The sequence below is a fragment of the Cyanistes caeruleus genome, chromosome 38 (assembly GCF_971803275.1).
Source record: "Cyanistes caeruleus chromosome 38, bCyaCae1.hap1.1, whole genome shotgun sequence".
Classification (NCBI taxonomy): domain Eukaryota; kingdom Metazoa; phylum Chordata; class Aves; order Passeriformes; family Paridae; genus Cyanistes; species Cyanistes caeruleus.
The window spans coordinates 892,507-905,701 of NC_141739.1; the positions used below are offsets into that span (position 1 = coordinate 892,507).

The 13,195-nt window shown below is 58.9% G+C and overlaps 1 protein-coding gene across 1 annotated transcript in view; it reads left to right on the forward strand.

The window, feature by feature from the left end:
* The window catches only part of RYR1 (ryanodine receptor 1), a 172,427-nt gene that overhangs the window by 103,433 nt on the left and 55,799 nt on the right, over window positions 1-13,195 (forward strand). Inside the window, exons 60-66 of the mRNA XM_086872036.1 lie at window positions 2,238-2,359; window positions 3,762-3,811; window positions 5,181-5,241; window positions 6,269-6,507; window positions 7,370-7,451; window positions 8,787-8,917; window positions 11,273-11,587. Of these exons, the coding sequence (XP_086728162.1) occupies window positions 2,238-2,359; window positions 3,762-3,811; window positions 5,181-5,241; window positions 6,269-6,507; window positions 7,370-7,451; window positions 8,787-8,917; window positions 11,273-11,587 (1,000 nt within the window). The remainder of the gene's footprint in view (window positions 1-2,237; window positions 2,360-3,761; window positions 3,812-5,180; window positions 5,242-6,268; window positions 6,508-7,369; window positions 7,452-8,786; window positions 8,918-11,272; window positions 11,588-13,195) is intronic.

Genomic DNA, 13,195 nt, shown 5'->3' on the forward strand with positions numbered 1-13,195 from the left:
CCCAGGGACACCCCAAAAACACCCGGGGGACCCCCAAAGACACCCCAAAAACACCCAGGGGACCCCCCAAAACACCCAGGGACACCCCATAAACACCCAGGGGACCCCCAAAAACACCCCAAAAACACCGAGGGACACCCCAAAAACACCCCCAAAACACCCAGGGACACCCCAAAGACACCCAGGGACACCCCAAAAACACCCAGGGACACCCCAAAGACACCCCAAAAACACCCAGGGACACCCCAAAAACACACCCAAAACACCCCAAAAACACCCCAGAAACACCCAGGGGACCCCCCAAAAACAGCCAGGGGACCCCCCAAAAACACCCCAAAACACCCATGGGACACCCCAAAAACACCCAGGGACACCCCAAGAACACCCTGGGGACCCCCAAAAACACCCAGGGACACCCCAAAAACACCCCAAAAACACCCACAGAACACCCCAAAAACACCCCAAAAACACCCAGGGACACCCCAAAACACCCAGGGACACCCCAAAACACCCAGGGGACCCCCAAAAACACCCAGGGGACCCCCAAAGCAGCCAGGGGACCCCCAAAAACACCCCAGAAACACCCAGGGACACCCCAAAACACCCAGGGACACCCCAAAAACACCCACAGAACACCCCAAAAACACCCAGGGGACCCCAAAAACACCCAGGGGACCCCAAAAACACCCACAGAACACCCCAAAAACACCCGGGGACCCCCAAAAACACCCGGGGACCCCCAAAACCCCTCACAATGGGGTGGGCGGGGGGGGTCTCGGGACAGCCCCCCCCTCCCGGGGCTGCCTGGGGTCCCCGGTGGGGTTTTGGGGTTTTTTGGGGTTTTTGGGGTTTTTTGGGGTTTTTGGGGTTTTTGGGGTTTTTTGGGGTTTTTTGGGTTTTTTGGAGTTTTTTGGGGTTTTTTGGGTTTTTTGGGGTTTTTTGGGGGTTTTTGGAGTTTTTTGGGGTTTTTGGGGTTTTTGGGGTTTTTTGGGGTTTTTTGGGGTGTTTTTGGGTTTTTTTTGGGGTTTTTGGGGTTTTTTGGGGTTTTTTGGGATTTTTGGGGTTTTTGGGGTTTTTGGGGTTTTTTGGGGTTTTTGGGGTTTTTTGGGGTTTTTTTGGGGTTTTTGGGGTTTTTTTGGGGTTTTTGGGGTTTTTTGGGGTTTTTTGGGGTTTTTGGGGTTTTTTTGGGGGTTTTTGGGGGTGGTCTGAGGACCCCCTGTTGATATTTTGGGGGTCTCTGGGGGGTGTTTGGGGTTTTATTTGGGTTTTATTTTGGGATATTTGAGGTTTTATTGGGGTTATTTGGGATTTATTTGGGTTATTTGGGATATTTGGGGTTTTATTTGGGTTTTATTTGGGTTTTATTTGGGTTTTATTTGGGTTTTTATGGATATTTGAGGTTTTATTTGGGTTTTATTTGGGATATTTGGGTTTTATTTGGGTTTTATTTGGGATATTTGGGGTTTTCTTTGTTTTATTTGGGTTATTTTTGTTTTATTTGTGTTTTATTTGGGATATTTGGGTTTTATTTGGGTTTTATTTGGGATATTTGGGGGTTTTTTGGGTTTTATTTGGGATATTTTTGTTTTATTTGGGTTTTATTTGGGTTATTTTTATTTATTTGGGTTATTTGGGATATTTGAGGTTTTATTTGGGTTTTATTTGGGTTTTATTTGGGTTTTTTTGGATATTTGAGGTTTTATTTGGGTTTTATTTGGGATATTTGGGTTTTATTTGGGTTTTATTTGGGGTATTTGGGTTTTATTTGGGTTTTTATGGATATTTGGGTTTTATTTGGTTTTTTTTGGATATTTGAGGTTTTATTTTTGTTTTATTTGGGTTTTATTTGGATTATTTTTGTTTTATTTGTGTTTTATTTGGGTTATTTGAGGTTTTATTTGGGTTATTTTTGTTTTATTTGTGTTTTATTTGGGATATTTGTGTTTTATTTGTTTTTTTTTGGATATTTGAGGTTTTATTTTTGTTTTATTTGGGTTTTATTTGGATTATTTTTGTTTTATTTGTGTTTTATTTGGGATATTTGGGTTTTATTTGGGATATTTGTGTTTTATTTGGGATATTTTTGTTTTATTTGTGTTTTATTTGAGATATTCGAGGTTTTATTTTGTGTCCCTATGGGATATTCGGGTTCTCTTCACTCCCCTGTTTATTTTTGGGGTTCCCCCGGGTATTTTGGGGGGTCTGGGGTCCCTCTGACCCCCCCGGTGCCCCCCCAGATTTTGCTGCCCCTCATCAACCAATACTTCCACAACCACTGCCTCTACTTCCTGTCCACACCTGCCCAGGTGTTGGGCAGCGGCGGCCACGCCTCCAACAAGGAGAAGGAGATGATCACCAGGTGGGACCCCCCAAAAACACCCCAAAAAACACCCAAAAACACCCCAAAAAAACACCCAAAACACCCCAAAATATACCCAAAACAACCCCCAAAAAACACCCCAAAAAACACCCAAAACAATCCCAAAAAAAACTCCAAAAAACACCCCAAAAAACCCCCAAAAAAAACTCCAAAAAACACCCAAAACAACCCCAAAACAACCCCAAAAACACCCCAAAAAACACCCAAAAACACCCCAAAAAACACCCAAAAACACCCCAAAATATACCCAAAACACCCCAAAAAAACACCCAAAACACCCCAAAATATACCCAAAAACACCCCAAAACAACACCAAAAAACACCCAAAACACCCCCAAAAAACAAAAAAAACCACCCCAAAAAACACCCAAAACAACCCCAAAAAACACCCCAAAAACACCCAAAACAACCCCAAAAAACACCCCAAAAACACCCAAAACAACCCCAAAAAACACCCAAAAAACCCCCAAAAAAACCAAAAAAACCACCCAAAACAACCCCAAAACAAGCCCAAAACACCCCCAAAAACACCCCAAAAAACACCCAAAACAACCCCAAAACAACCCCAAAAAACATCCCAAAAAACACCCCAAAAAACACCCAAAACAACCCCCAAAAAACAAAAAAAACCACCCAAAACACACAAAAACACCCAAAAAACACCCAAAACAACCCCAAAAAACACCCCAAAACACCCCCAAAAAACCAAAAAAAACCCCCCAAAACAACCCCCGAAAACACCCCAAAAAACACCCAAAAAAACACCCAAAACAACCCAAAAAACCCCCAAAAAAACCAACCCAAAAAACACCCCAAAAAACACCCAAAACAATCCCAAAAAATACCCAAAACAACCCCAAGAACACCCCAAAAAACACCCAAAACAACCCCCAAAAAAACCAAAAAAACCAAAAAAACACCCCAAAAAACACCCAAAACAACCCCAAAATCACCCCAAAAAACACCCAGAAACACCCCAAAAAACACCCAAAACAACCCCCAAAAAACAAAAAAAAACCACCCAAGAAAACACCCAAAACAACCCCCAAAAAAACCCAAAAAAACACCCAAAACAACCCCAAAAACACCCAAAACACCCCCAAAAAAACTCCAAAAAACACCCCAAAAAACCAAAAAAACCCCCCAAAACAACCCCAAAAAACCCCACAAACCCCCCCCCAAAAAAAACCCAAAACCCCCGAAATTCTCCCCAAAAAAACCCCCAAAAAACCCCAAAACCCCCGAAATTCTCCCCCAAAAACCCCCAAAAGACCCCCCAACCCCCCCAGTGGGACCCCCCGGCCCCTCCCTGGGGGGGTTTTGGGGTTTTGGGGTTTTGGGGTTTTGGGGACCCCCCCTGACCCCCCCTGACCCCCCCCAGCCTCTTCTGCAAACTGGCGGCGCTGGTGCGGCACCGCGTGGGGCTCTTCGGTAACTGGGGGGCACTGGGGGGACTGGGGGGGCTGGGGGGGATTGGGGGGGCACTGGGGGGGACACTGGGGGGACTGGGGGGGCTGAGGGGGCTGGGGGGGAGTGGGGGGAATGGGGGGGCTGGGGGCACTGGGGGGCACTGGGGGGCACTGGGGGGGATTGGGGGGGATTGGGGGGACTGGGGGGGACTGGGGGGAAACTGGGGGGGAGTGGGGGGGACACTGGGGGGACTGGGATGGGGCTGGGGGGGCTGGGGGGGCACTGGGGGGGACACTGGGGGGCACTGGGGGGGGCTGGGGGGATTGGGGGGACTGGGGGGCACTGGGGGGCACTGGGGGGACTGGGGGGGGCTGGGGGGACACTGGGGGGGACTGGGGGGGCACTGGGGGGGCACTGGGGGGGACTGGGGGGACACTGGGGGTACACTGGGGGGGCACTGGGGGGGGACTGGGGGGACTGGGGGGACACTGGGGGTACACTGGGGGGGCACTGGGGGGGACTGGGGGGACACTGGGGGGGGCTGGGGGACACTGGAGGGACTGGGGGGGCTGGGGGACACTGGAGGGACTGGGGGGGCTGGGGGACACTGGGGGGGCTGGGGGGACTGGGGGGGCACTGGGAGGGACTGGGGAGGAAACTGGGGGGACACTGAGGGACAGTGGGGGACACTGGAGACGCCACTGGCCGTGTCCCCCCAGTGTCCCTCAGTGTCCCCAGTGTCCCCAGTGTCCCCCAGTGTCACTGTCCCCCCCAGTGTCCCCAGTGTCCCCAGTGTCCCCAGTGTCCCCAGTGTCCCCCCAGTGTCCCCAGTGTCCCCAGCTGTCCCCAGTGTCCCCAATGTCCCCAGTGTCCTCAGTGTCCCCAGTGTCCCCAGTGTCCCTCAGTGTCCCCAGTGTCCCCAGTGTCCCCAGTGTCCCCAGTGTCCCCCAGTGTCACTGTCCCCCCCAGTGTCCCCAGTGTCCCCAGTGTCCCCAGTGTCCCCAGTGTCCCCCCAGTGTCCCCAGTGTCCCCAGCTGTCCCCAGTGTCCCCAATGTCCCCAGTGTCCTCAGTGTCCCCAGTGTCCCCAGTGTCCCTCAGTGTCCCCAGTGTCCCCCAGTGTCACTGTCCCCCCCAGTGTCCCCAGTGTCCCTCAGTGTCCCCCACAGTGTCCCCAGTGTCCCCAGTGTCCCCAGTGTCCCTCAGTGTCCCCAGTGTCCCCCAGTGTCACTGTCCCCAGTGTCCCCAGTGTCACTGTCCCCCCCAGTGTCCCTCAGTGTCCCTCAGTGTCCCCCACAGTGTCCCCAGTGTCCCCAGTGTCCCCAGTGTCCCTCAGTGTCCCCCGCAGTGTCCCCAGTGTCCCCAGTGTCCCCAATGTCACTGTCCCCCCAGGCACGGACGCCCCGGCCGTTGTGAACTGTCTGCTCATCCTGGCCCGGTCCCTGGACGCCAGGTGGGACACGGGGACACCGACACAGACCTGTCCCCAAATGTCACCCAACTGTCCCCAATGTCCCCATGATGTCCCTCCAGTATCCCAAATCAATGTCCCCAATCAATGTCCCCAATCAATGTCCCCAATCAATGTCCCCACTGTCCCCACTGTCCCCAATCCCTCCAGTGTCCCCACTGTCCCCAATGTCCCCTGCTGTCCCCAACATCCCCAATGTCCCCAATCCCCCCAATGTCCCCAATCCCCCCCGCTGTCCCCAATCCCCCCAATCAATGTCCCCAATCCCCCAATGTCCCCACTGTCCCCAATGTCCCCACTCAATGTCCCCACTGTCCCCGCTGTCCCCGCTGTCCCCACTGTCCCCAATCCCCCCACTCAATGTCCCCACTGTCCCCACTGTCCCCGCTGTCCCCACTCAATGTCCCCACTCAATGTCCCCGCTGTCCCCGCTGTCCCCACTGTCCCCGCTGTCCCCAATCCCCCCACTCAATGTCCCCGCTGTCCCCGCTGTCCCCACTGTCCCCGCTGTCCCCAATCCCCCCAATCAATGTCCCCACTGTCCCCAGTGTCCCCACTCAATGTCCCCAATCCCCCCACTGTCCCCGCTGTCCCCGCTGTCCCCGCTGTCCCCAATCCCTCCACTCAATGTCCCCGCTGTCCCCAATCCCCCCACTCAATGTCCCCACTGTCCCCGCTGTCCCCACTGTCCCCAGTCCCCCCACTCAATGTCCCCGCTGTCCCCACTGTCCCCGCTGTCCCCAATCCCCCCACTCAATGTCCCCACTGTCCCCGCTGTCCCCACTGTCCCCACTCAATGTCCCCACTCACTGTCCCCGCTGTCCCCGGTGTCCCCAATCCCCCCACTCAATGTCCACACTCACTGTCCCCGCTGTCCCCACTGTCCCCAGTGTCCCCACTCAATGTCCCCACTCAATGTCCCCGCTGTCCCCGCTGTCCCCAATCCCCCCACTCAATGTCCCCACTCACTGTCCCCCCGCGCTGTCCCCGCTGTCCCCCGTGTCCCCAGGACGGTGATGAAGTCGGGCCCCGAGATCGTCAAGGCGGGGCTGCGCTCGTTCTTCGAGTCGGCGGCCGAGGACATGGAGAAGTTGGGGGAGCAGCTGCGGCTGGGCCGGGGGACCCCGAGCCGCGCCCCCACCAAGGGGGTGGCCCAGAATGTCACCTACACCTCGGTGGCACTGCTGCCCGTGCTCACCGCGCTCTTCGAACACCTGGCGCAGCACCAGTTCGGGGATGACGTCATCCGTGAGACTCGGGGACAGCGGGGGGACGGCGGGGACATTGGGGACAACGGGGACAGCGGGGGGACATTTGGGGGATTGGGGACATTGGGGGGCACTGGGGGGATTGGGGGTGTTTGGGGGATTGGGGACATTGGGGACATGGGGGACATTGGAGGGCATTGGGGACAGCGGGGACATTGGGGGGATTGGGGACATTGGGGACATTGGGGGGATTGGGGACATTGGGGACATTGGGGGGATTGGGGACATTGGGGGGACACTGGGGGGATTGGGGACATTGGGGACACTGGGGTATTGGGGACATTGGGGGGATTGGGGACATTGGGGACACTGGGGGGATTGGGGACATTGGGGGGCATTGGGGGTGTTTGGGGGATTGGGGACATTGGGGACACTGGGGTATTGGGGACGTTGGGGACATTGGGGGCATTGGGGACATTGGGGACATTGGGGGCATTGGGGACATTGGGGACATCGAGGGGATTGGGGATGTTTGGGACATTGGGGACATTGGGGGGGATTGGGGACATTGGGGACAACGGGGACAGCGGGGGGACATTGGGGGAGACATTGGGGGGATTGGGGACATTGGGGACATCGGGGGGATTGGGGGATCGGGGGGACTGGGGACATTGAGGACACCCTGGGGACATTGGGGACACCCTGGGGACATTGAGGGGACTGGGGACACCTGGGGACACTTTGGGGACCCTGAGGACATTGGGGACCCTGGGGACACTTTGGGGACCCTGGGGACATTGGGGACACCTGGGGACATTGGGGACACCTGGGGACACCTTGGGGACACGGTGGTGGCCCTGGTGAGCCGGCGGTGGCGGGCGGTGACGCCGCTGTCCCCGCAGTGGACGACGTGCAGGTCTCCTGTTACCGCATCCTGTGCAGCATCTACAGCCTGGGCACCGCCCGCGGGGCCCTCATCGACAGGTGGGCACCCCGAAAACACCCCGAAAACACCCCGAAAACACCCTGGGGAACACCCCGAAAACACCCCGAAAACACCCGGGGGACCCCAAAAACACCCTGAAAACACCCGGGGGACCCCAAAAACACCCCAAAACCACCCCGAAAACACCCCGAAAACACCCGGGGGACCCCAAAAACACCCCAAAAACACCCCGAAAACACCCGGGGGACCCCAAAAACACCTGGGGGACCCCGAAAACACCCACAGCACCCCAAAAACACCCCAAAAACACCCCGAAAACACCTGGGGCACCCCAAAAACACCCCAAAAACACCCCGAAAACACCTGGGGCACCCCATAAACACCCCAAAAACACCCCGAAAACACCCGGGGGACCCCAAAAACACCCCAAAAACACCCCAAAAACACCCGGGGGACCCCAAAAACACCTGGGGGACCCCAAAAACACCCCAAAAACACCCCGAAAACAGCCGGGGGACCCCGAAAACACCCCAAAAACACCCCGAAAACACCCACAGCACCCCAAAAACACCCCGAAAACACCCGGGGGACCCCAAAAACACCTCAGGGACCCCGAAAACACCCGGGGGAACCCAAAAAACTCGAGCAGAGCCTGGCCTGCCTGGCCCTGGGGATCTGTGGGGTGCCATAGGGTTCCATGGGGATCTATAGGGATCCATAGGGATCCATAGGGATCTATAGGGTCTCTGGGGTGCCCCACAGGCAGCGGCCGGCCCTGGGGGAGTGCCTGGCCCGCCTGGCCGCTGCCATGGGGATCTGTGGGGATCTGTGGGGATCTGTGGGGTGCTATGGGGTGCAGTGGGGTTCAGTGAGGATCCATAGGGATCCATAGGGATCTATAGGGATCCATAGGGATCCATAGGGATCTATGGGGTGGAATGAGGATCTATAGGGTCTCTGGGGTGCCCCACAGACAGAGACCGGCCCTGGGGGAGTGCCTGGCCCGCCTGGCTGCTGCCATGGGGATCTGTGGGGATCTGTGGGGTGCTATGGGGTTCAGTGAGGATCCATAGGGTTCCATAGGGATCCATAGGGATCCATAGGGATCTATAGGGATCCATAGGGATCTATAGGGATCCATAGGGATCCATAGGATCCATAGGGATCTATAGGATCTCTGGGGTGCCCCACAGGCAGAGGCCGGCCCTGGGGGAGTGCCTGGCCCGCCTGGCCGCTGCCATGGGGATCTGTGGGGATCTGTGGGGATCCATAGGGATCCATAGGGATCTATAGGGATCCATAGGGATCCATAGGGATCCATAGGGATCTATAGGATCTATAGGATCCATAGGGATCTCTGGGGTGCCCCACAGGCAGCGGCCGGCCCTGGGGGAGTGCCTGGCCCGCCTGGCCGCTGCGATGCCGGTGGCGTTCCTGGAGCCCAAGCTGAACCACCTGAACCCCAGCTCCGTCTACAGCACCAAGAGCGCCCGCGAGCGCGCACGTGAGTGACACCTGTCACCTGGGTGTGCCACCTGTGTCACCTGTGTGTCACCTCTGTGTCACCTGTCACCTGTGTGTCACCTGTGTCACCTGTGTGTCACCAGTGTGTCACCTGGGTCACCTGGGTCACCTGTGTTACCTGTGTCACCTGTGTGTGCCACCTGTCACCTGGGTGTGTCACCTGGGTCACCTGTGTCACCTCTGTGTCACCTGGGTCACCTGTGGGTCACCTGTTTGTGTCACCTGTGTGTCACCTGTGTGTCACCTGTCACCTGTGTGTCACCTGTGTCACCTGTGTGTCACCTGTGTCACCTCTGTGTCACCAGTGTGTCACCTGTGTGTCACCTGTGTGTCACCTGTGTCATCTGTGTGTGTCACCTGTCACCTGTGTCACCTGGGTCACCTGTGTGTCACCTGTGTGTCACCTGGGTCACCTGTGTGTGTCACCTGTGTCACCTGTGTGTCACCTGTGTCACCTGTGTGTCACCTGTGTTACCTGTGTGTCATCTGTGTCACCTGTGTGTGTCACCTGTGTCACCTCTGTGTGTCACCTGTGTGTCACCTGTGTCATCTCTGTGTCACCTGTGTGTCACCTGTGTCACCTGTGTGTCACCTGTGTGTCACCTGTGTCACCTGTGTCACCTGTGTGTCACCTGTGTGTCACCTGTGTCACCTGTGTGTCACCTGGGTCACCTGTGTGTCACCTGTGTCACCTCTGTGTCACCTGGGTCACCTGTGTGTCACCTGTGTTACCTGTGTGTCATCTGTGTCACCTGTGTGTCACCTGTGTCATCTCTGTGTCACCTGTGTGTCACCTGTGTCACCTGTGTGTCACTCTGTGTGTCACCTCTGTGTCACCTGTGTTACCTGTGTCACCTGTGTGTGCCACCTGTCACCTGTGTGTCACCTGTGTCACCTCTGTGTCACCTCTGTGTGTCACCTGTGTCACCTGTGTGTGCCACCTGTCACTTGTTTGTGTCACCTGTGTGTGTCACCTGTGTGTCACCTGTGTCACCTCTGTGTCACCTGGGTCACCTGTGTGTCACCTGTGTCACCTGTGTGTGTCACCTGTGTCCCTGTGTCCCCATGGTGTCACTGTGTCACCATGGTGTCCCCACGGTGTCCCCACGGTGTCCCCACGGTGTCCCCACGGTGTCCCCTCAGTCCTGGGTCTCCCCCCCCGTGTCGAGGACCTGTGTCCCTGTGTCCCCATGGTGTCCCTGTGTCCCCAGCCCTGTCCCCATGGTGTCCCCCTGTCCCCACGGTGTCCCCACGGTGTCCCCACGGTGTCCCCACGGTGTCCCCGCAGTCCTGGGTCTCCCCCCGCGTGTTGAGGACCTGTGTCCCTGTGTCCCCACGATGTCCCCACGATGTCCCCACGGTGTCCCCATGTCCCCACGGTGTCCCCGCAGTCCTGGGTCTGCCCCCCCGCGTCGAGGACCTGTGTCCCTGTGTCCCCACGGTGTCCCAATGTCCCCAGCCCTGTCCCCATGTCCCCACGGTGTCCCCACGATGTCCCCACGATGTCCCCACGATGTCCCCTCAGTCCTGGGTCTCCCCCCCCGCGTGGAGGACCTGTGTCCCTGTGTCCCCATGTCCCCACGGTGTCCCCATGTCCCCATGGTGTCCCCACGATGTCCCCACGGTGTCCCCACGATGTCCCCTCAGTCCTGGGTCTCCCCCCCCGCGTCGAGGACCTGTGTTCCTGTGTCCCCATGTCCCCAGCCCTGTCCCCACGGTGTCCCCATGTCCCCACGGTGTCCCCACGATGTCCCCACGGTGTCCCCGCAGTCCTGGGTCTCCCCCCCCGCGTTGAGGACCTGTGTCCCCATGGTGTCCCAATGTCCCCATGATGTCCCCACGGTGTCCCCATGGTGTCCCCATGTCCCCACGATGTCCCCGCAGTCCTGGGTCTCCCGCCCCGCGTCGAGGACCTGTGTCCCCATGTCCCCACGGTGTCCCCATGTCCCCATGGTGTCCCCACGGTGTCCCCACGATGTCCCCTCAGTCCTGGGTCTCCCCCCCCGCGTCGAGGACCTGTGTCCCTGTGTCCCTGTGTCCCCATGTCCCCACGGTGTCCCCATGGTGTCCCCATGTCCCCACGATGTCCCCATGATGTCCCCACGGTGTCCCCTCAGTCCTGGGTCTCCCCCCCCGCGTCGAGGTCCTGTGTCCCCATGTCCCCACGGTGTCCCCGCAGTCCTGGGTCTCCCCCCCCGTGTCGAGGACCTGTGTCCCTGTGTCCCCATGGTGTCCCCATGTCCTCACGGTGTCCCTGGGGGTGTTGTCCCCATGTCCCCACGGTGTCCCCACGGTGTCCCCATGGTGTCCCCATGTCCCCACGATGTCCCTGCAGTCCTGGGTCTCCCCCCCCGCGTGGAGGACCTGTGTCCGGACCTGCCGGAGCTGGAGCGGCTGATGGGTGACATCGGGGGGCTGGCGGAGTCGGGGGCGCGCTACACGGAGATGCCGCACGTGATCGAGGTGACGCTGCCCATGCTGTGCCACTACCTGCCCCGCTGGTGGGAGCGCGGCCCCGACGCCGCCCCCCAGGGCCCCTGGGCCACCCAGGTGACGGGCCAGCAGCTGAACGCGCTGCTGGGCCACATCCTGCGCATCGTGGTCAACAACCTGGGCATCGACGAGGCCTCCTGGATGAAGAGGCTGGCGGGTGAGGGGGGCTGGGGGTCACTGGAGGGGGGCTGGGGGTCACTGGAGGGGGGCTGGGGGTCACTGGAGGGGTTCTGGTGGTCTTGGGTGGGTTCTGCAGGAGGTTCTTGAGGTGTTCTGGTGGCTCTGGGTGGTCCCAGGATGGTCCCAGGGCGGTTTCTGCTGACCCAGGGTGGTCCCAGGGTGGTTTCTGCTGGCCCTGGCTGGTCCCAGGGTGGTCCCAGGATGGTCCCAGGGTGGTTTCTGGTGGCCCTGGCTGGTCCCAGGGCGGTTTCTCTTGGCCCAGGATGGTCCCAGGGTGGTCCCAGGATGGTCCCAGGGCGGTTTCTGCTGGCCCTGGCTGGTCCCAGGGCGGTTTCTGGTGGTTTCTGCTGGCCCTGCTGACCATCCCACCCCACCTCGGCGCCTCGGGGCGCAGTTTTTGGCCCTGGCTGGTCCCAGGGTGGTTTCTGGTGGTTTCTGGTGGTTTCTGCTGGCCCTGGCTGGTCCCAGGGCGGTTTCTGGTGGTTTCTGCTGGCCCTGCTGACCATCCCACCCCACCTCGGCGCCTCGGGGCGCAGTTTTTGGCCCTGGCTGGTCCCTGGATGGTCCCAGGGTGGTCCCAGGGTGGTCCCAGGGTGGTTTCTGCTGCCCCTGGCTGGTCCCAGGGTGGGTTCTGGTGGCCCTGGCTGGTCCCAGGATGGTCCCAGGGTGGTTTCTGGTGGTTTTTGCTGGCCCAGGATGGTCCCAGGGCGGTTTCTGCTGGCCCTGGCTGGTCCCAGGGTGGTTTCTGGTGGTTTCTGCTGGCCCTGCTGACCATCCCACGCTCCCTCGGTGCCTCGGGGCGCAGTTTTTGGCCCTGGCTGGTCCCTGGATGGTCCCAGGGTGGTCCCAGGATGGTCCCAGGGTGGTTTCTGGTGGTTTCTGCTGGCCCTGGCTGGTCCCAGGGTGGTTTCTCCTGGCCCTGCTGACCATCCCACCCCACCTCGGCGCCTCGGGGCGCAGTTTTTGGCCCTGGCTGGTCCCAGGATGGTCGCAGGGTGGTTTCTGCTGGCCCTGCTGACCATCCCACGCTCCCTCGGCGCCTCGGGGCGCAGTTTTTGGCCCTGACTGGTCCCAGGATGGTTTCTCCTGGCCCAGGATGGTCCCAGGGTGGTTTCTCCTGGCCCAGGATGGTCCCAGGGTGGTTTCTGGTGGTTTCTGCTGGCCCTGGCTGGTCCCAGGGTGGTTTCTCCTGGCCCTGCTGACCATCCCACCCCACCTCGGCGCCTCGGGGCGCAGTTTTTGGCCCTGGCTGGTCCCAGGGTGGTTTCTCCTGGCCCAGGATGGTCCCAGGGTGGTCCCAGGATGGTCCCAGGGCGGTTTCTGCTGGCCCTGGCTGGTCCCAGGGCGGTTTTTGGTGGCCCTGGCTGGTCCCAGGGTGGTTTCTGGTGGTTTCTGCTGGCCCTGCTGACCATCCCACGCTCCCTCGGCGCCTCGGGGCGCAGTTTTTGGCCCTGGCTGGTCCCAGGGTGGTTTTTGGTGGCCCTGGCTGGTCCCAGGGTGGTTTCTGGTGGTTTCTCCTGGCCCTGCTGACCATCCCACCCCACCTCGGCGCCTCGGGGCGCAGTTTTTGGCCCTGGCTGGTCCC